Source organism: Bufo bufo, chromosome 3 (assembly GCF_905171765.1).
Source record: "Bufo bufo chromosome 3, aBufBuf1.1, whole genome shotgun sequence".
Lineage (NCBI taxonomy): Eukaryota > Metazoa > Chordata > Amphibia > Anura > Bufonidae > Bufo > Bufo bufo.
The window spans coordinates 645,466,323-645,489,616 of NC_053391.1; the positions used below are offsets into that span (position 1 = coordinate 645,466,323).

General features: G+C 42.3%; 1 protein-coding gene across 1 annotated transcript in view; it reads right to left on the reverse strand.

Annotated features, from left to right (window-relative positions):
• Positions 1 to 23,294, reverse strand: part of PARP4 (poly(ADP-ribose) polymerase family member 4) — a 336,611-nt gene that overhangs the window by 184,701 nt on the left and 128,616 nt on the right. The window contains exons 25-30 of the mRNA XM_040422464.1: positions 20,250 to 20,349; positions 18,312 to 18,479; positions 16,350 to 16,430; positions 14,401 to 14,481; positions 12,602 to 12,697; positions 6,844 to 6,960 (exon numbers count right to left, since the gene is read on the reverse strand). Coding sequence (XP_040278398.1) covers positions 6,844 to 6,960; positions 12,602 to 12,697; positions 14,401 to 14,481; positions 16,350 to 16,430; positions 18,312 to 18,479; positions 20,250 to 20,349 — 643 coding nt within the window. The remainder of the gene's footprint in view (positions 1 to 6,843; positions 6,961 to 12,601; positions 12,698 to 14,400; positions 14,482 to 16,349; positions 16,431 to 18,311; positions 18,480 to 20,249; positions 20,350 to 23,294) is intronic.

Sequence of the window (23,294 nt, forward strand, 5' to 3'; positions counted from 1 at the left end):
CTGCCCACCTGCTGATGACTGACAGTCTTCTACCTAGTTTTCTCCCTTTCTCTCTAGGAGAGAACTGACAATCATCAGCAGATGGGAGAGAGAGCAGGAGATTAGGAATAACCAGGACTCTTCTCAGGTAGATTGGACTCTTCTCCAGGCCTGGGCTGCAATGATTATGATGCTGGTTCTCAGCAACCACTTACTTTTAGCTCATGAGTGACACACCGCTGACATCAGCATTTCTGTCACTGTATTATGCTGCCCTCAGTGAGATCAGCATAAAGTTGATGACAGGTTACCTTTAACCGCCTCCGGACCACCTAACGCAGGATTGCGGTCCGGAGGCGGTTGATTGAGGAACCTTCACGCGCTGGCGCGTCATCTCGCGAGAGGTGAGATTTCCTGTGAACGAGCGCACACAGGAGCGCGCGTTCACAGGAACCGAAGGTAAACGAGTGGATCTGCAGCCTGCCAGCGGCGATCGTTCGCTGGCAGGCTGTAGATGCGATTTTTTTTTAACCCCTTAAAGGTATATTAGACGCTGTTTTGATAACAGCGTCTAATATACCTGGTCCTCTGGTGGTCCCTTTTGCTTGGATCCGACCACCAGAGGACACAGGCAGCTCTGTAAGTAGCACCAATCACCACTACACTACACCCCCCCCCTGTCATTTATTAACCCCTTATCACCCCATATAGACTCCCTGATCACCCCCCTGTCATTGATCACCCCCCTGTAAGGCTCCATTCAGACGTCAGTATGTGTTTTGCGGATCCGCAGACCCACGGATCCGCAAAACACATACGGACGTCTGAATGGAGTCTTACAGGGGGGTGATCAATGACAGGGGGGTGATCACCCCATATTAGACTCCCTGATCACCCCCCTGTCATTGATCACTCCCCTGTAAGGCTCCATTCAGACGTAAGTATGTGTTTTGCGGACCCGCGGATCCGCGGACCCACGGATCCGCAAAACACATACGGACGTCTGAATGGAGCCTTACAGGGGGGTGATCACCCTATATAGACTCCCTGATAACCCCCCTGTCATTGATCACCCCCCTGTAAGGCTCCATTCAGACGTCCGTATGTGTTTTGCGGATCCGTGGATCCACTGATTGCGGACAAGAATAGGACATGTTCTATAGTCTCTACAAAAAACGCAGTGTTCACCCGATCAGGCCTGATCTTGTGCGCACACTTGCGTCCAGTCCGCCCCACCGCAGTGACGGAAATTTTTTTTTTTCTGATCACTGCAAAAACACCGTAAAATCGCTGCGGCGCTATAAAAAGATCACTTTTGAGGGGCATGGCGAGTTCATAGAAGATTTCTTATTTTTTTGTCACAAGTTAGCGGAAATAGATTTTTATTTTTTTTGTTTTTTCTTACAAAGTCTCATATTCCACTAACTTGTGACAAAAAATAAAATCTCACATGAACTCACCATACCCCTCACGGAATCCAAATGCGTAAAAATTTTTAGACATTTATATTCCAGACTTCTTCTCACGCTTTAGGGCCCCTAAAATGCCAGGGCAGTATAAATACCCCACAAGTAACCCCATTTCAGAAAGAAGACACCCCAAGGTATTCCGTGAGGGGCATATTGAGTCCATGAAAGATTGAACTTTTTGTCACAAGTTAGCGGAAAGGGAGAATATTTTATATCAAGCATTGAAATCTGGTTGCAGAATTGTCTCCAGAAGAGCAGCTACTCTGTCCTGCTCATTATCACCGTCCCTTTATACTGCCAGTAATACTAGGCAAGATGCCAAATCCAGGTGGCTGTGCTACCAGGGCTTCACTAAATGTGGAGGCAACCGCTGTAAGACGTGCAGTTACGTTGTACCTATTCAGATATTTGACAATTCAACACATACTGTCAGCTTTCCTATCCGCAGCTATATCAACTGCAATACTGAGGGTGTAGTCTATGTCATCAGATGCACCCATTGTGATCTGATGTACATAGGCAGCACGGCCCGTAAATTTAAGAGTCGGATCCCAGAACATTTGAACTATATCGGCAACCCTAATATACTTAACATCTCAAATATAGCGAGGCACTTTATTCAAAAACATGCCCGTAGAGTGTCGTTTTTTCAAGCCTTTGCTATTTAAAAAGTTTTGGCACCCAAAAGGGGAGGCGACCACCGGAAAAAGATTCTTCTCCGGGAGGCCTACTGGATCTTTAGACTTGGGTCCAGGATTCCAGCAGGTCTCAACTTGCGAAAAGAACTGATGTATATTTATCATTGACCTATAGATTATATAAACAAAGAGGAGACAGGTACTCACTAATAGTTCAATATGAAGGTCCGATTCATGCCCACAAATATCCATCCCCCTCTCTAGCAGGTTAAGTGGGCGGTATCTATAATGTCAGATAGGATTGCGCATATCAGCCGAATACTGCTTAGGACAGTGACTACACGATGCGGTTTGGCCTCCCACAACAGGATTTATTTATAACATGAATTTGACAGAAGATAGCTGTGCTAATGAGACTGTATTTTTATATATTTATGTAGTTTCTTTTTCATGCCTTTTATATACAGACCAACCAGCCCTATAATATAGGATATACTAGTTTGCAATGAACTCTTTAACACCAACGTATCTCTGCAACAAAATGTATTTATACAAGCTTGCCTAGTTTTTATTATACTATATAGATTTCCTATGAAATTCCTATACTATTTGTCGGATCATAATCAATTGTAATATACTTCAGGCTGTAAAGCCGTCATTTTGGTTGCTTGTATTACCATTTTAATGGGTTGAATGAACTAGTATTCACACTGTGCGGTTTATTTTACAAAAGCACACAAATCTGGTGACTGCGGGGTTAATTTGTCCCAGGAATATCCTCACAGTGTGTTTCTAATTGTATGAGTAATTGATGAAACAAATGAAGAGGTGTGCCTTTGCTGTGGCAGCCTATGAGATAGGATGTTCCTCCCAGGATTTTCTGACGAGGTGCATTCCAAATCCTTTATAATGTGGGGTCACACTTAGCATGGTGCTACGACTAAGGGTACTCACCCGAAACGCGTCAGCGACCATGCCGTGGATCCAGTGACTGTGTCGGTTTTATGAATTTACTAATAAAGAAGAGCTAAAGAGGACCTCTATTGTCTCCAGAAACCTTTTTTCTAATTTGTCAGCGGAAAGGGAGACTTTGTGAGAAAAAAAAAATAATAATAATAAATTTCCGCTAACTTGTGCCAAAAAAAAAATACTTCTATGAACTCGCCATGCCCCTCACGAAATACCTTGGGGTGTCTTCTTTCCAAAATGGGGTCACATGTGGTGTATTTATACTGCCCTGGCATTTTAGGGGCCCTAAAGCGTGAGAAAAATTCTGGAATCCAAATGTGTAAAAATGCCCTCCTAAAAGGAATTTGGGCCCCTTTGCCCACCTAGGCTGCAAAAAAGTGTCACACATGTGGTATCGCCGTACTCAGGAGAAGTAGGGCAATGCGTTTTGGGGTGTCTTTTTACATATACCCATGCTGGGTGAGAGAAATATCTCTCTAAAATGACAACTTTGTATAAAAAAATGAGAAAAGTTGTCTTTTACAGAGATATTTCTCTCACCCAGCATGGGTATATGTAAAAATACACCCCAAAACACATAGCCCTACTTCTCCTGAGTATGGCGATACCACATGTGTGACACTTTTTTGCAGCCTAGGTGGGCAAAGGGGCCCACATTCTAAAGAGCACCTTTAGGATTTCACAGGACATTTTTTACACATTTGAATTTCAAACTACTTCTTACGCATTAGGGCCCCTAAAATGCCAGGGCAGTATAACTACCCTACAAGTGACCCCATTTTGGAAAGAAGACACCCCAAGGTATTTCATGATGGGCCTAGTGAGTTCATGGAAGTTTTCATTTTTTGTCACAAGTTAGTGGAATATGAGACTTTGTAAGAAAGAAAAAAAATTAAATCATAATTTTCCGCTAACTTGTGGCAAAAAAATAATAATTTGAGGAACTCGCCATGCCCCTCACGGAATACATTGGGTTGTCTTCTTTCCAAAATGGGGTCACATGTGGGGTATTTATACTGCCCTGGCATTTTAGTGGCCCTAATGCGTGAGAAGTAGTTTGAAATCCAAATGTGTTAAAAATGCCCTGTGAAATCCTAAAGGTGCTATTTAGAATTTGGGCCCCTTTGCCCACCTAGGCTGAAAAAAAGTGTCACACATGTGGTATCGCCGTACTCAGGAGAAGTAGGGCTATGTGTTTTGGGGTGTCTTTTTACATATACCCATGCTGGGTGAGATAAATATCTCTGTCAAATGACAACTTTGTATAAAAAAATGGGAAAAGTTGTCTTTTAGAGAGATATTTCTCTCACCCAGCATGGGTATATGTAAAAAGACACCCCAAAATACATTGCCCAACTTCTTCTGAGTACGGCGATACCACATGTGTGACACTTTTTTGCAGCCTAGGTGGGCAAAGGGGCCCAAATTCTAAAGAGCACCTTTAGGATTTCACAGGACATTTTTTACACATTTGAATTTCAAACTACTTCTCACGCATTAGGGCCCCTAAAATGCCAGTGCAGTATAACTACCCCACAAGTGACCCCATTTTGGAAAGACACCCCAAGGTATTTCGTGATGGGCATAGTGAGTTCATGGAAGTTTTTATTTTTTGTCACAAGTTAGTGGAATATGAGACTTTGTAAGAAAAAAAAAAAATCATCATTTTCCACTAACTTGTGACAAAAAATAAAAAGTTATATGAACTCACTATGCCCATCAGTGAATACCTTAGGGTGTTTACTTTCTGAAATGGGGTCATTTGTGGGGTTTTTCTACTGTCTGGGCATTGTAGAACCTCAGGAAACATGACAGGTGCGGAAATTCACATTTTTGTACCATTGTACAAACTTTTACCCAAACCAATAAATATACACTTATTGCATTTTTTTTTTATCAAAGACATGTAGAACAATAAATGTAGAGAAAAATTTTAATAGAAATGTAGTTTTAAAAAAAAAAAATGACAACTGAAAGTGAAAAATTTCATTTTTTTGAAAAGATTTCGGTAAATTTCGATTAATAACAAAAAAAGTTAAAATGTCAGCAGCAATGAAATACCACCAAATGAAAGCTCTATTAGTGAGAAGAAAAGGAGGTAAAATTCATTTGGGTGGTAAGTTGTATGACCGACCAATAAACGGTGAAAGTAGTGTAGTGCAGAAGTGTAAAAAGTGGTCTGGTCATTAAGGGTGTTTAAGCACTGGGGGCTGAGGTGGTTAAGGTGGGAACCTCACACTTATTGGACACTTCTGGCATATTCTATTGATGTAATATGTATACTAGCTTTCTGAGCATATCTCAATGTGTTAATGCTATAGTACAGGCATGCTCAACCTGTGGCCCTCCAGCTGTTGTAAAACTACAACTCCCACAATGCCCTGCTGTAGGCTGATAGCTGTAGGCTGTTCAGGCATACTGGGAGGTGTAGTTTTGCAACAGCTGGAGGGCCGCAAGTTGAGCATGCCTGCTATAGTACATAGTGTACATATGTAGATGCTAGGACACTGCTCTGCCCTCAGCATGTTGATGTCTAGCCCTGTCAATCAAGGGGAGGGGGGAGTGTGCAAAGCACAGGGGGTGTTAAAAAGCAGTGCTCAAAGGTTTCAGCCCTACTTCCTGGTGCTCCAAGTTGCTCATTTGCATATGAATCTAAACACAGATATTTTAATCAGCAAAATAAGCCCTAACAGGCAGTATGTCTGGTTAAATAGGGTTGATCATGCTGACAGACAGTGTTCCCTCTAAGCCATGCAGCTGCTTCCATGAGGCCCCCGTTCAGGGCCTCTGCAGGTCAGCTAACCACCGCAGCCCTGGACGTTATGAAATTGTGTGTGTCTGTTCCAAATTCTAGAGAAGCCCATCCCGATAATGCACACAATTGTCACTGCATTCATTGCCGTGGTGGGCGGCCCTAGAATTCAGAGCAGGTACATTCCTTAGTGCCCACAGAACTCTTATCGTCCTGACGTTAACTAGTCAGGACATTCCTGTTGGGCGCTAAAATCTGGCACCCCCTCCTTCCTCTTGGTGCACTGCTGCTGCCGATACAGAAGGACACAAGTGCTACATGGCAAAAGAAGGAGGCAGCAGTGCCTTCTTAGAGGCAAATATGAGAGGGTACTGTCCAAACTCCATACACTGAGAAGGTCAGAACTCAGTGGCTAAAAGTTCTCTCTCTGACCCCTAACCCACTAACTGTAAACCCTAAACAAAACCCCTAAACACTAACCCCTGATCATAACACCTAAACCCCTAACCTAAAAGAAGTACTTAACCTATATAGCCTAGAGCCACGTGACCATCAGCGACATGGTACCAGTGATGTCTCCCTCCTTTTACCTACTCCATTCCATGTGACTGTGCCTTACCCCTCTCCAACTCCAGTTCCTGCCCTCCAGGAATTATCATCAGGAAATCTTGTCAGCCGACAAAGTAGCTGACTGTAGGACACGTGACACAGGTGCAGTGATTGCGGAGGGCCGAGCATGCATGGTGGAAAATTTGTGTGTATGAACCATGCATGCTCAAAGAGTGGCTCAGATAATCTTTCAAATAATACTTTCTCTATAAAGCAATCTGTTCTTTTGTGAGCCTGCTATCATAAAAATCACAACATTAATACTGCATATAGGAGAAGGTCAAAACTGGTGAGGTACTTTGTAGTGCAAGTGTTCCATACTGAATCATGACCTTATGCCCTGTATGGCAACTTTTTGCTTTCAGGAATATTGACACATACAGTGCACTTCACCTTCTCAACAGAAAAGTCTTAAATGTACACTTACAACATGTTTCTCATCAGAATCTGGAGTTGACCAGTCCATGTACGGCAGAATATCCACGTCTACTGAAGATATAATTTCAAGAACATTCGGTTCAAGGTCAATGTCTTCCTCTGCACTCTAGAAAACACAGAAGATACTTTTGTTTTCCAATCCATAATCTATTAGAATTTCCAAAAGGCAAGTATCACTGTCCACATCTTCCAATTAAAAAGGACCTAAGCAATGTGCAACGCTGTATCTTGATGTTTCTAACTCTGGTATTTTCTACTCAAATGACATCAACGTACCCCCAAATCTATGATCATACACTATGCTACACATACTTAGATGTAAGTAATGCATGAGGACAGTGCGATTACCACCAAGAGCCATGTTGTGGACCCTCCAGTCCACTGGATGAGAACCTAGTAGGTTGAGCAGAACAGGACATTAGTGCAGTAAAACTTAAAAGGTATTGTGCCAAGTTTTTCAAGTTATCCCCTATTCACAGGATAGGGGATAACTAGCCGATCGCTGGGGGTCTGACTGCTGGGACCCCTACCAATCATGAGAACAATTTCCCCATTCCTCCATTCTGATGGAGCAGCAGGTCTTGCACGCGCACTACTGCTCCTTTCATTCTATATGGGAGCGTCAGAGATAGCCGAGTACAGCTGTGGATAGGGAATAACATAAAGAAGCACTCCTACAATTTTTTTTATTTTCTAACCTGTTAGAAAGATACATGATGTAAACTGTGAAAGTAATCTTCTAACCAGTGACTGTATTTGTGAGTTATAACCTCCCTTCCGATCCTCAGCTGTGTCAAGTGACCAGCGCTCTAACTTTCCAAATAACACAGCATCTTACATGTGGACAGTTTCTCTATGTCAGTCTAATAGGAATGAATAAAGAAGTAACTGAATTCCTGTCCTGCATCAGTTGGAGAAGCAGAGTGTTGGTCACATGACACAGCTGAAGATCAGAAGGGAGGTTATAACTCACAAATACAGTATCTGGTAAAATTACCTTCGCTACATTTTACATCATGGACCTTTCTTTTCTTACATTTTTTTCAAATTCAAACAATGACAGGTGATTTCAAATGGTAATGAAGCAATTTGATTGCAAATGTGTAATCAAGAAGCAGAACAATATGACATATTACTAGGAACTCACTGAGAGACATGAGTTATCACCTTCTCGAAATATAACAGTTCAGTTTATGACAACCAACAAACTGAGGTAGTGGAGGGGGGTGGTGGTTAGGGAAAGTATGGAGTGGGGAAGGTTAGGGTCCCCTGATCTCTGGGTGGACCTGCCTAAGCAAGAGGGCATCTACAGAAGAGTTCTGTGGTGAGGTCAGTAGGTTAGGTATATATGAGATAGGTTATAATTCAAGTTGTGAGTTAGAAAGATTATGTTACTGTGTTGTGTATGAGTTGGATGAGTATTGTACAGTTGAGGTCTATTTGACAAGCAAGATTTGCAGATTTGTGAAAATGCTCAATGAGAGCAGGATTCCCAGAGTATATATCAAAGTGTGATAGCTCTTCAAGTCTTGCTAATTGGTCAGTTTTATTAAGCCAATGTAGAGTAGAGGGGACATCGCGAGACTTCCAATGTGTTGGGATTAGTAGTCGTGTGGCTGCTAGCATGTGGTTTCTAAGTTGGATGAGTTTTGGTCGAAAGAGAGAGAGTAGGGCTATGTGGGGCTTGAGAGGGAGGCCAATCTTTCAGATTTTTCATTTATAATATTGAAAATCTGTCGCCAAAAAGATGATATAACCTCACACTCCCAACATCATGTACTTTTCTAACAGGCCAGAGAATAACATTTTTTGTTGGTGTACTTCTTTAAAAACTGCACAACCCCTTTAAAGAGTACTTGCTACCTCTCCTGACACGTCTGTTTTAGTAACTACTTGCATTCTCCAGGTAATAATTCTGAAGAATCTATTCTTATAACTCTATGTTGGGCTATTCTCTATTATTCCTACTGGACATTTAGGAGTAAAGGTCTGCAGTAAAGGTCCAGATGGGTGTTACCAGTTTCCAGCGCTATGTACTGCAGATCATTTCCCATTCACTTGAACAGTGATTTCTTCAGTGAATGGATCCTTCTTCTTCTTCTGCCTCCATCCACTGTACAGTTTCCGTTGCTGGTGGCAGCCCAAGACAACTGATCAGTAGAGGTGTCGGATGTTGGCCACCCACTGATCTGATATTGATGACCTATGCTTTGCAGCACATAACGTGTTTGAGTTGTTCCTTTCGACTTGTCTGACAAGGGGGCATGGCTTAGCGGGAAATGGGCATGGCTTAAGATGCAACAATATGTGCAAAAAATGTGCCAGAATTTTGGTAATCAACCTAAAGGTGCGCCACATTCAGCCACAGATCATCCACTTTGATCAATCCGGGACATTTTTGACTGACTAGTCTACAGTCACACTATTAAAAAATTAAGGTTAGTAAATCTGTCCCATAGTCTCTAGGGCTGATGGAAATAGAGCAGAATGGAGTGGCAGGGCGCATAATCAACAGCCGCTCCTTTCAAATCGGAAGCTTGGGATCCCTATCAGTAATTATAGGGGCCCAGTAGTGAGGCCCCCAGCAATCAGATATTTATTGCCAGTTCTGTGGACTGGGTACAAATGTCCTTTGTGGGGCAATTCCAATAACATTTGTTACCTAATTTGGTGCAATTTATCCTCCTGCTTAGTCAATTCTTGCTAAAAGTTGTAAAAGGTTGTATTTATTTTCCCAAAACTGGAACAATGTAATCCTACTCATATATATATATATATATATATATATATATATACCCGCCGATCAGCTGTTTGAGAAGGTACCGGCGGACCGCAGCTTTTCCTAGGCCAGTAACGACACATTCATCAGTCACGCGGCCTAGGCGCAGTTCAGCCCAACAGAAGTGAATGGGGCTGAGCTGTGGTACCAAGCACAACCACTATACACCATACGGCGCTGTGCTTGGTAAACACAGAGAAGGCCGCGGTGCTCACAGGAGTGCAGGTGCCTTCTCAAACAGCTGATTGGTTGTTGGACCCCCACTGATAAGATACTGATGACCTATCCTGAGGATAGGTTCTTGGTTATTAAATCTTGGAAAACCATTTTAACACAGGAGATGAAAGGAACATCATGCTTACTTCCCTTCAAAACTGGATGATGTCCAGCAGAGCCATAAGCTCATAACTGGCAGAAACCAGTGGGATCCAGGCACACCTGTACAGAAGCCTGGCAAGAAGTGGTCTTCATGGACAAATTGTGTGCAAAAAGCCATACCTTCGATGTGGAAGTTTATCTATTTTGGTGCAATCTATCCTCCTGCTTAGTCCATTCTAATGGAAGAATTTTGGCCAAAAAGCCATACCTTCGATGTGGAAGGTTGCCCATTTTGGTGCAATCTATCCTCCTGCTTAGTCCATTATTGTTACAAGATGTAAAAGGGTGTATTTCTTTCACCCTTCAAAACTGGATGATGTCCAGCAGAGCCATAAGCTCTTAACTGGAAGAAACCAGTGGGACCCAGGCAACCTGTACAGAAGCCTGGCAAGAAGTGGTCTTCATGGAAGAATTGTGGACAAAAAGCTATACCTTCGATGTGGAAACAAGGCCAAGTGACTCAAAAAACATAGGAACTGGGGTACAGGAAATGGCTGCAGATGATCTGGACTGCCGAGTCAAAATTTGTTCACCGAAGGGCTGGAGAGGAATACAATAATGAGAGTCTGCAGGCAGCAGTGAAGCACGGTGGAAGTTCCTTGCAAGTTTGGGACTGCATTTCAGCTAATGAAGTTAAAGGGACACTGACAGGCCGTTAGAGCATATAAAGTGACATATATTCTTCTATTGGTCTTAATATGCTTAAAGGGACTCTGTCACCACTTTCTAACCCCCCCTTTTAAAAGTATTGTTATCTCCATGGCGCCCCTGTGATTACAAAGGTGTTGTTAGAAGATAAATTCGCCGTCTCCTTTTGATAAAAATAGCTTTTATCTAACCTGTCAATCTTCTTGATAAGGTGCCCAGGGCGTTTCTGTTGGTCTCAAGCTGCCACCCGCCGCCGCCGCCGCCGTTGGTGCCCAGCTCCTCCCCTGATGCTTTCAGCGCCGCCAGAATGTAAGTGCTCGGCTGCAGTGCTCGTCTGATGAGGAGGTTGAGCGAAGTGCGCGCATGCGCACTTCGCTCAATGAGGCTGATTGTAAATGTCCGCACGGGCGCATCAGGCACAGGCCTGTGCGCACGCGCGGGATCTTTGAAAAGGAGGAGGGGGCACTGAGCGAGAGCCGGAGGCGTATTTCATTACATTCAGGCGGCGCTGAAAGCATCAGGGGAGGAGCTGGGCACCAACGGCGGCGGCGGGCGGCAGCTTGAGACCAACAGAAACGCCCTGGGCACCTTATCAAGAAGATTGACAGGTTAGATAAAAGCTATTTTTATCAAAAGGAGACGGCGAATTTATCTTCTAACAACACCTTTGTAATCACAGGGGCGCCATGGAGATAACAATACTTTTAAAAGGGGGGGTTAGAAAGTGGTGACAGAGTCCCTTTAATTAAACTATACCATTATCACCCCTCGCTGCCTTTCCGTTACTTATTAAAAGTGTTTTTTTCAATATGCAAATTACCTTACTTTGTGCCCAAGGGGCTGTCCCTCATTCAGTTCTGTGCCCAGCCGCGCCCCAACTGCCGTCTCCTAGTGCCGCCCAGCTCATTAGTATTCACTGCACTTGGCGGCTTTTTTTTCTCCCGACGCGGCGAAATCCTGCGCATGCCCAGTACTATCTTCCTAGCATCAGCTTGATCTTGTCTCTCCGTGCCTGCGCCGGATAAGGTCCCCGGCACCCTCCAGCTCCAGTAGAAGATAGTATTGGGCATGAGCGGGATTTTGCATATTGATAAAAACACTTTTTATAAGTAACGGAAAGGCAGCGAGGGGTGATAATGGTATAGTTTAATTAAGCATATTAAGACCAATAGAAGAATATATGTCACTTCATATGCTCTAACGGCCTGTCAGTGTCCCTTTAAGGATTTTGTCAGGATTAATGGTGTCCTCAATGCTGAGAAATACAGACAGATACTTATCCTTCATGCAATACCATCAGGGAAGCGTGTGATTGGCTCCAAATTTATTTTGCAGCAGGATAACCACCCCAAACATACAGCCAATGTCATCAAGAACTATCTTCACTGTAAAGAAGAACAAGGCGTCTCAGAAGTGATGATATGGACCATGCAGAGCCCTGATCTCAACATCATTGAGTCTGGCTATTATTACATGAAGGGATGGAAGGATTTGAACAAGCCTATATAAGATCTGCGGTTAGTTCTCCAAAATATTTGAAACAAACTCCCTGTAGAGTTCCTTCAAAAACTGTGTGCAAGTGTACCTAGAAGAGAACTGATCCTGTTTTAAAGGTAATGGGTGATCACATGAAATATTGATTGGGTTTAGATTTCTCTTTTATTCATTCAATTTGCATTTTGATAACCTATAAAAATAAACTATTAACACTGTTTTTCAAACCTTCTTACTTTGCAGCATTTTTCTCACACCTGCCTAAAACCTTTGCACAGTACTGGACAGATGGATAGATCTCTCTCTCTACATATACAGGCGATTGATGTTAATTTTTATTACAAATTTACTTTTTTTAAATTTTAATCTCACGATTTAATCATTGCATACACAAACAACTAAAGACTTTCGTTAACATAAGTGGTTGCTATGGCTGTTCACTACTCACCCGTTCTTCCACGGCCACAAAACTAGTGAATTGAGTCACTAACGAGTATTCTTTACTGAGGTCAATGATGATCGACTTCATCTTTTGTTTCTTCATCTGTAAGTATAAAATGATTATCATAAAATTCATCAGCTCTCTATCAAAACGTATTAGTCTGATCTGAAGACCTATTATCTGAATTTATGATGATAAATGCCACCATCTTCCACTGAAGCTCTTCTCTTGCAGGTGGAAATCTTGGTGCAAGGTTTGGTATAAAGTCACCAGAAGTAAAATTTGTACCTTCATTCAAGGTTCGTCTGTTTTACCATTATGACATGATGACAGGACCCAAATGTCCCAAACTATTTGACCCTGACAAATGAGCCGTTCACTTGCTGTTGGGATACCTTTCTTTTTTGGTTGTTTCTCAAATTACCAATTACCCTAACTTATGATATTCTTGTTAGAAGGCAAATAAAAGTGCAAATACATTTTTTCTTCATATCTGGAGGGTGGTTCCTCTGAATAATTTCCTTCTCTAATGGGCCATACATACCCCACTCCAACACCACCTATACTTACTGTGATTATTGTACATGTACTGCATAGACTTTTTATGTAATTTTCCAAAAATGTTATATTAATACAAAAAAAACATTAGCAAAAACCCTTCAGCCTGTGTTGGTATTCTGGTCAATGTCTGGGGCCAAACAACACCACATGTTTTCACAGCAGGAGACTCCTGTGACCACCAAAGAGATAATGGGGGTTAAGTAGACTGGGTAAGTCTAGAAATAGAAAAATAAAGTGATATGTAATGTTGACACATCTCAAAAGTGGCCCAGGTATGGATTTTAGTGGAACTATAGTGGTCTGGTATAGAGGGGGGGCAGTTTATGTTAAAGGTCTTCTGCGATAGGAGAGTGCCCAAATCTGAAGAATATTGGGGGTAATTTATTATGAGAGTAATACTTTAAGTTTTACACAGCATTGCCCATGATCAACGATAGCACTGATCACAGACATTTAACCCCTCAGATGTTGCGGTCAATTGTGACCATGGCATCTCAGCAGTGAAATCCCAGAAGCGCTGCGTTCCTAAGTCCTAAACGGCTCCCCCGTGTTGAGATCAAGGAAGTTATGGCAGCCTAAGGCCTTCTGAAGGCTTCCAGGCCTGCCAAAGAGATATTCCTATGGAGCCCTGACTGTGACAGGGCTCCATAGGAATATAGTGAGTTTTCCATAAGCTGCAATGGTAAATCATTGCAGTTTATGAAAGAAGTGATCAGGCAATGGCACGTTAAAGTACCCTAGTGGAACTAAGTGGTAGAAAAAAAAGTTTTTTTAAAAGTTTTAAAAATATTAATTAAAATATAAATAAAAATATATTTAGTATGCATAAATTATTTAGCAATGTGTCCTGCAAAAAAACAAGCCCTCCTAGGGCTATGTGAGCAGGAAAATAAAAAAGCTATGATTCCTGGAAGGCAGGGTAAAAAAAAAAGGAAAATCACAAAATTGTGGTACAACAGGGACTCAAAAAGCTGCAAAGCCCCAATTTTACAACTTTCTGAAACCAGAATTTTGGAGTACAAGGCATGATAAATTCCCTCCACTAAGTGTAATCTTAAAGTCTAGATTCAATACAAAGAAGTAAATAAAAAAAATGAAACAACAAAATGGGGAACAAGGGGAAGGAGGGGAACATATGCTGGGGAATCCTTAAAGCACTCCAGGCGCAGGCCCTGTGAAGATACTCCGATTATAAATGTCATTATTCATTTCTATAATATGCATTGCAGTCGTATTGCACTGACCTCATTCTCATTTTCCTTCTCGTGCAGAATACCATCTTCGTAGTCTTTAATTAGAGCTCGAGCTGTAAGGGTGTGCAGTATCTGGAGACAGAGTGATATAAAGTAAGTAAAGTAAACAGATCACCAGCCACAATTTCACTTTAATTTTTATATGCATTAGTTTTAAAACCATAATTTATATTTTTTTATTAGGCTACCAAGATGATTTTTTGTAGGTTTTAGGGGACATAATTTACTTCTGGACCATTTATATACAAATAAAATATGGCATATATTACAACCATCTGTCTGTCTAATTATCTATTTTTTATCTGTAGTAATTAGGAGTATTTGCGTTTTTGCACCTTCATTGTTTGGTGCATTTAATGGGGTAAAAAATGCCAGTTACGGATGTTAGCTAAAAGTCTGTGGAAACTATGAAAAACAGGACACAAATGGTATTTTTTTGCTACCGGTGTTTTGTTAATTAGATGCTGTTTCTTGGGAAACAATGCATGGCAAATTTTTTTCTCTAGCACTTTTCATTTATGATAAATCGCTGCTAAGGAAAACACCATATAAACCGCAGTATGGAAATAACCAAGAGGGGATTCTATGGCATTTTTTTTAAGTGAACAAAAACCGCCAGAGCAAAATCACGTGTGTAGGGGCCCTTATAGTAATTTTGGGGGTTTGGGAATTTTGGGTCAGTACTAGGGTTATATATAGTTTGTAGTGCCTTTTGTGGAGTATTCCCCAAAAAGATGATCCAAGGGAAAAAAATTGCATGTTTCAATGTATTTGATTTATAAAGCATATTTTGTAGACAAAAATGAAAAGGATGGTAAGTATAAAGTGAGAAGGATTCTCTAATGTGCTTCAATACACTTCACAGTCACACGGTAAAAGTTTTTTTTGCATCTTAGTAAGTGATGAGTATCACCAGGTCCATCGTCCATGAAATAAAAAAGCACATCATTAGCTAAGCACTGTTCAAGAGGTTCAGTAGTAGTAGTTGTGTAAATGGACCATTACCTGCCATCAGAGAAAGTTCGGAGTCCCCATAGACATATGATCAGCAGGTAGGCCAACATTTATCTAATGTGTATGGCCAGCCAAAGTGCCTGCACTTTAGAAAATCTGGCAACCTACTGTGCAGAGAACTGCAACACAGCCCAACAAGGCATTACAGCTTTTATGAGGGACCATATACTTCTAAGTTTGATGTATGTCCAATACGACCCAGGCATGTTCATGATTAGGTATGTCCAGAATCGTTCTAACTTGGTTGTATGAATTAAATTGTACTTGTGAAGACACATTACGTTTATCCACAAGCTAAATTAGGAGTTGCAGGGTCATCAAAATCATATCCCAGTCTGGAGGTAACCAACATGTCCAAGAGAGAGGCTGCAGTTAGTCAGGAACTCCCTCACACCTATTTGACTGACTCAGCTGGCGGCGTGTGCCCTTACGATCTCAGGTCAGCTTATGGTGGTTGCATTTAGAGCCAGTGTAGGACTGGAGTTACTTGGGCCCACCAGAGGAAATTATCTGAGGGCTCAATTTCTATATCATCAATAAAGTCTACTAGGTTTTGAAACAAAAAAAACAAAAAAACACTTGTGGCAAGTGATCGGCTCCAAAGACAGTTAAAAATGAGATTTTTCTCCTGGACCTTTGGGGCCCACTATGGTTTCAGAGACAGGGCTCAACGGGGGATCCTCTGGCACTCTGGTGGGCCAGTCCAACCCTGCTTAGAGCTATTTTATCCAGTGAGCACTACGTAAACTCTATAACATGGAAAAGTTCAGGAAGTCAAAGCTGATCAGAGACACTTTCAGGTTCACGAATATAGCTTGGCATATGACTAGGATATCCTATAGTCTACGGTTCAATGGGAGTCTAGAACAATTCTGAATATTCCCTGCACAGTGGAAAGTGGAAAAACAGGGAGTAATGCAACCTACTGTTCCAGTTGTCTTCTGTAGCTCAGTGGTCGAAACAATATTCTCAAGCTCTTCATTATTAATTACCGCCTTCAGTGTTGCCTGCAATTTGAAACAAGGAAAGTTCACAACAAGGAACATCCGGAAGTTAAATCCAAAATAAGAGACTGGGTTCACTCCACATTTTAGGCCTCCACTGAGCTTTTTGGAGGAGGTGTACTTGGAATACCCAAAAAGGTATAAAAACGTATATCACAATGCATTTATTCACTTTAATGAGCAAACTCAGTCCAACGGATTAAACTCTGGACTCTGACTTTCTTTCTGTTTGTTTCCATACTTCGTTGTCAGACAGAATGGTACAGTGCGTTGCGCTATTCTGTGTGAGAAAAAAATAAGAGAAACGAACAGAAAGCAAGTCATACAGAGTCCAAAGTTTAATCCTTTGGACTCCTTAAAGGGGTTTTCTGATCATGGACAATTGGGGCATATCACTAGGATATGCCCCCATTGGCTTATAGGTGCGGGACCAGCACCTATATCGAGAACGGAGCACCGCAAGGTGGTGGCTGGAGGACTCTGGTCCGGCCACCACCAAGCCGGTTCCCCATAGAAGTGAATGGGAGCGCACCGCGCATGACCGGCCACCGCCCCCATTAATTTCTATGGGGCCGACGGAAATAGCTGAGCCAGTACTCTGCTATTTAATGGAAGGCGGCTGCGCATGTGCAGTGCACCCTCCTTCACTTGCGGGGCTCTGTTCTCAATATAGCGATATGCCCCCATTGTCCATGATGAGACAACCCCTTTAAAGTAAATGGATCTGGTGCCGTATATGTTTTCAGATATTCTCCTGACAAACAGGTGTTCAGCGATTCTTGCCATAAAGCCCTGCATCCACCGTGACAGAGAAGACTGATGACAGATTGCTTCTGCTTGACAAGATTCTCACAATTCTTTGTCCTGGCTGCCGGATTATGGTTACATCTACGTGGGTGTTATTACTGTGCTCATGTCATGTGGGACACTGACACATCTCGTAGGCAATATGTTGAAAGGAGTGCACACAGTATTTACAGGTGCTGAGAATCGCTGTCTTTCTGCACTGGTCCCCACGTAGACATAAATGGCATCTCATTTTTTTTTCTGGTTTCTCTCTATCTATCTCATATTTTTCTATCTATCTATCTAATATCTATCTATCTTATATCTATCTTTCTATCTGATATCTATCTATCTTATATCTATTATCAATCGAATTTTTTCTGGTTTCTATCTATCTCATATCTATCTATCTAATCTCATATCTATCTATCTATCTATCTATCTATCTATCTATCTATCTGTGTCTATCTATCTAATCTCATATCTATCTATCTATCTATCTAATATCTACATAAATGTATTCCGAATTGTTTTCTTTAACATTCAGATTGATGTTTACATTCTGATTTATTCTATGTGACATTCAGTACAGTTGGCCATTCTATAAGATAGGTCATCAATATCAGATCGGTGGTGGTCAAATTTCCAGCACCCTCACCATTCAGCTGATAGGAGTCACAGTGCACATTTTTATACACTGCAATGCTCAGTTCTTTTCACTTGTATGACACACTTTTCACTCAGCAGCGCTCATCCAATTTTTTCTTTGATGGGAAGGTGCCACGTGGCCAAGCTCTGTGAGAACTGCAGTGTAAACAATTCAGGGGTTCACTCCTTTTTCTAGATCTGGGTGTTGTCTGGAGACTAGAACCAAAGTTGTCTTTGGAGATGGTCAGGGTAATTCATCTGAACGATATGTTGCAGCACGCTAGGCTGCCCCTAAACATAGCTCTACGTGTGCTGCATGACCATGTGCTTCACCTGTACAAGTCAGGAAGCATAAAAATGCATTGTAAAAACCACTGCAACTCGCGTAGCAGCACTTTACTGTTACATGACCGGGACAGCCCACCACGGCTATATATGTAACATACAAACCTGAGTGCAATGAGAGACAAAGCCATAGCAAAAAAGAGGATCCGCAGAGAATAAAGCTTGTATGTTTGTAGGGGCTTGCAGGACGTCACAGATCGGTTTATACTGCCTCCACTTGACAGAGACCTCTGTACATGCTGGATCCTGGAGCCGTTGTCTCTGTTTCTCTATCTGTAAGAAAAAATAGATAAAATATATATTCTCACAATGCTAAAGATTGCAATAATCAAATACATCTCTCTTTTCTCCTTAGGATTATCACAAACGTGATGTAAAAGAACATTGAGGGAGATTTATACTGGGAAAAGGAAAACTGAAGGATTCGGCACCTCAAACCAGCCAGATTCCAGCTCTCATTTCTCTCAAGAAAATAAAAGCAGCAACACCATTGTGGACTTGTGGCACCAGAGATGTCGTAGGATTGCTAGAACTAGCGCCAAAACCATACCACAGGAGCATTATCACTAGGCCACATATTAAAGAAGTGCTGTGCTACTATATTGAAGACTAATCCTCAGGATAGGTCATCAATATGAGATCGGCGGGGGTCTGACTTCCAGCACCCCCGCCGATTAGCTGTCTGAAGAAGCTGCGGCTCTTGACCTCTTCAATGTTTTACTGCACGTCGTCTTAGTTATGTTGTCAGTGCAGTGTAACTACAACTGCTCATCCCAGAACTACAAGTTAGATGCCGCAGCCACTTCAAATAGCTGGGTCTGATTCTCGGCACCCCCACCAATCTAGTATTTAAGGAGTTTTCTGATCATTTAATACTGATGACTAATGTCTGACACCTGGGAACCCCCGCCGATCAGCTGTTCGAACAGGCAGCGGCACTCGCAGTAGAGCCATAACCTTCTCGCAGCTTCTCCTAGGCGAGTGACGACAAGTTCATCGGTCGTGTGGCCTCGATGCAGCTCAGCTCTATAGAAGTGAATGGGGCTGAACTGCGATACCAAACTACCAAACTATACAATGTAGGGCACTGTGCTTGGTAAGCTGTGAGAATGCCGCGGTGCTCACAGGAGCACTGGTGAGTTCTCAAACAGCTGATTGGCGGGGGTTCCAGGTGTCGGACGCCCACAGATCAAATACTGATGACCTATCCATTGGATAGGTCATTTGATTAAGATCTCGGAAAACCCTTTTAATGACCTATCCAGAGGATAACTCATCAATATACTAGCGCTGCACAACCCCTTTAATAGGATTCCTCACTTTTACTATTCAGAGGGGCTCCACACCACCATCTGTCATATCTCAATGTAGCTTGCGACCTGCAAAAGGTTGGAGACTACTAATTTAAGTCATAAATAGAGACCACGCAATAACCAGCAAAATTATACAGTTTTTCATTACTTTGTTAATCAAATAATCTTTATTGGAAGAAGTATGGGAACCTTTGATATTATTACCTGTAGTTATCTGCAACTCTTAAAGGGGTGCACATTTATCACCTACCTTGCCCTCTTTTTTCACTGTACAGCTGTAGTATGAAGGAGTTTGAATGGAGCGTGGAACTACTCTATTTGGTTTCAATGGGGCTGACTGAAACAGACGAATGCTGTACTTGACTGTAGCCATCATTCCCATGACAATGAATGGAGAAACTGTGTGCATGTGTGACCACCGCTCCATTCAAAATCCTCTTCACTGCAATGAAGATGAACAGGGTGCTTGGAATCCCAGAGATCGTGAGGGTCCCCACAGTAGTGGGATTCCAAGCTTTTGGACATTTGTTACCTATCCTGTGGATAGGCAATAAATATCCATTGCGTCACAACCACTTTAATGAAACATACTAAGAAAAGTGTGACAATGAAATTGTGGGTGCATTTACTGAAAACAAGTTATCCCTGGAGGTGATTTAATATGCAGCAGCCCTTGTCTGTGATTAGCATATTACAACATAAAAAATATAATAAAAAAGTCATAACTTACCAGATCTTTCCATCTGCTCTTAGAACTGTCAGCAAAATATTCAAAGGCTCCAGAACCATATTGTGCGAAGCATCTGAGCATGTGCTTATTTGCTGCAGTCCTGAAGCAAAAAAATACAAAAGTAATACAAAAGTAATACATGCAGTGAAGGAGTAGATTGTGATTTGTCTGCAGGCTGGCCAAAGACCCTACACGTAAACTTCCCGGTAGGCCGATGCCCAGGAGGCTGCCTGGCCCCCCTCATAGCTGCCAGCCACCACAGAGAGGCAGTTTTTGGGAAGGTATTTTGTGCTGCTGGGGCAGTATTTTGTAATGCGCTGTGGTAATAAGCTCAGGCGGGGTGGTATAATGTGCCACAATGTGGTATTGCTGGTGCTGCCTACTTGTGTTAACCCTGCCTTCTGACAGTTTGGGCTCCACTACAAAACAGAGGGGCACACGACCAGACCAGTGCATCAGAGGCCACTATTGAACACACACAGCACTGCGCAAGTGCTAGTTTTGCCTGCTGTGTGCAGTGTTATTCAATGGTGGCGAAGACAAATCGTGGCACTCGCCACAAAGGTTTAGTCCAAAATTTATTTCAACATTGCCATATAGGTTGCAAATAATGGACACAGGCACCGTTTTACATCACTCTAATGCTTCCTCAAGGCCTGATGGGACATTGCATAGCCATGCTTAACCCCTTAAGGACACATGACGTATGGGTACGGCATGTTTCCCGAGTCCTTAAGGACACATGACGTACCGGTACGTCATGTGTTGTTCCGATCACTGCCGCCCGGCCGGCTGTGATCGGAACAAGGTGCCTGCTCAAATCATTGAGCAGGCACCTCGGCTAAATGCGCGGGGGGGTCCCGTGACCCCCCCATGTCCGCGATCGCAACAAACCGCAGGTCAATTCAGACCTGCGGTTTGTTGCGCTTTCTGCTGTTTCTGATCGCTGCGGTCCCTGACCGCGGCGATCAGAAACTTTAGTGTGCCGAAAATATATTTTTATCACCCCCCCCTGCACCTCTGAATGATTTTAGCCCGGTGGGAGGTGCAGGGGGGGTGTTGCGGGCGGTGGGGGCGGTGCGGGAGGCGGGCGGTGCGGCAGGCGGGATCGCGATCCCCCGCCCGCCTCCCATTGAATAATCGTTGGTGTAGAGTGGGTATACCAGGGTGCCAGCACATTGCTGACACCCTGGTATAAACGGCTGACATCGGTGATGCGATGTCAGCCGTTTAACCCTTTCCATACAGCGGTCCGTACGGACCGCTGTATGGAAAAAGTTAACAGTAAGAGGGAGCTCCCTCCCTCTCCGATCGGGGGGCTGCTGTGCCTTTGCAGCCCCCCGATGGAGAGGGAGAGAGCTCCCAGACAGCCCCCCGCCAGATCCCATCCTTACCCTTCCCCGTCTGCGAAGTTCTGAGCAGACGGGGAAGGTTCCCATGGCAACAGGACGCCTCTCAGGCGTCCTGCTGTCCATGGTGCTGAACAGATCTGTGCTGAAAGCATAGATCTGTTCAGTGTAAGTAAAATACAGTACAGAACAATATATATTGTACTGTACTGTATTATACAGACATCAGACCCACTGGATCTTCAAGAACCAAGTGGATCTGGGTAAAAAAAAAAGTGAAAAAAAGTGAAAAAAAAGTAAAAATCCAAAAACACATTTATCACTGATTAAAAATTAAAAAAATAACATTCCCTACACATGTTTGGTATCGCCGCGTCCGTAACGACCTGATCTATAAAACGGTCATGTTACTTTACCCGAACGGTGAACGCCATAAAAATAAAAAATAAAAAACTATGATGAAATTGAAATTTTGCTCACCTTACTTCCCAAAAAAAGGTAATAAAAGTGATCAAAAAAGTCGCATGTACGCCAAAATTGTAGCAATCAAACCGTCATCTCATCCCGCAAAAAATGAGACCCTACTTAAGATAATCACCCAAAAACTGAAAAAACTATGGCTCTTAGACTATGGAGACACTAAAACATAATTTTTTTTGTTTCAAAAATGAAATCATTGTGTAAAACTTACATAAATAAAAAAAAAGTATACATATTAGGTATTGCCGCGTCCGTATCGACCGACTCTATAAAAATATCACATGACCTAACCTCTCAGGTGACCACCGTAAAAAAAAAAAAAAAAAAACTGTGTAAAAAAAGCAATTTTTTGTCATCTTACATCACAAAAAGTGTAATAGCAAGCGATCAAAAAGTCATATGCACCCCAAAATAGTGCCAATCAAACCGTCATCTCCTCCCGCAAAAAATGAGACCCTACTTAAGATAATCGCCCAAAAACTGAAAAACTATGACTCTTAGACTATGGAGACACTAAAACTTTTTTTTGTTTTAAAAATGAAATCATTGGGTAAAACTTACATAAATTAAAAAAATGTAATACATATTAGGTATCGCCGCGTCCGTGACAACCTGCTCTATGAAATTACCACATGATCTAACCTGTCAGATGAATGTTGTAAATAACAAAAAAAAAAAACGGTGCCAAAAAAGCTAATTCTTGTTACCTTGCCGCACAAAAAGTGTAATATAGAGCAACCAAAAATCATATGTACCCTAAACTAGTACCAACAATACTGCCACCCTATCCCGTAGTTTCTAAAATGGGGTCACTTTTCTGGAGTTTCTACTCTAGGGGTGCATCAGGGGGGCTTCAAATGGGACATGGTGTCAAAAAAACAGTCCAGCAAAACCTGCCTTCCAAAAACCGTATGGCATTCCTTTCCTTCTGCGCCCTGCCGTGTGCCCGTACAGCGGTTTACGACCACATATGGGGTGTTTCTGTAAACTACAGAATCAGGGCCATAAATAATGAGTTTTGTTTGGCTGTTAACCCTTGCTTTGTAACTGGAAAAAAAATATTAAAATGGAAAATCTGCCAAAAATGTGAAATTTTGAAATTGTGTCTCTATTTTCCATTAAATCTTGTGCAACACCTAAAGGGTTAACAAAGTTTGTAAAATCAGTTTTGAATACCTTGAGGGGTGTAGTTTCTTAGATGGGGTCACTTTTATGG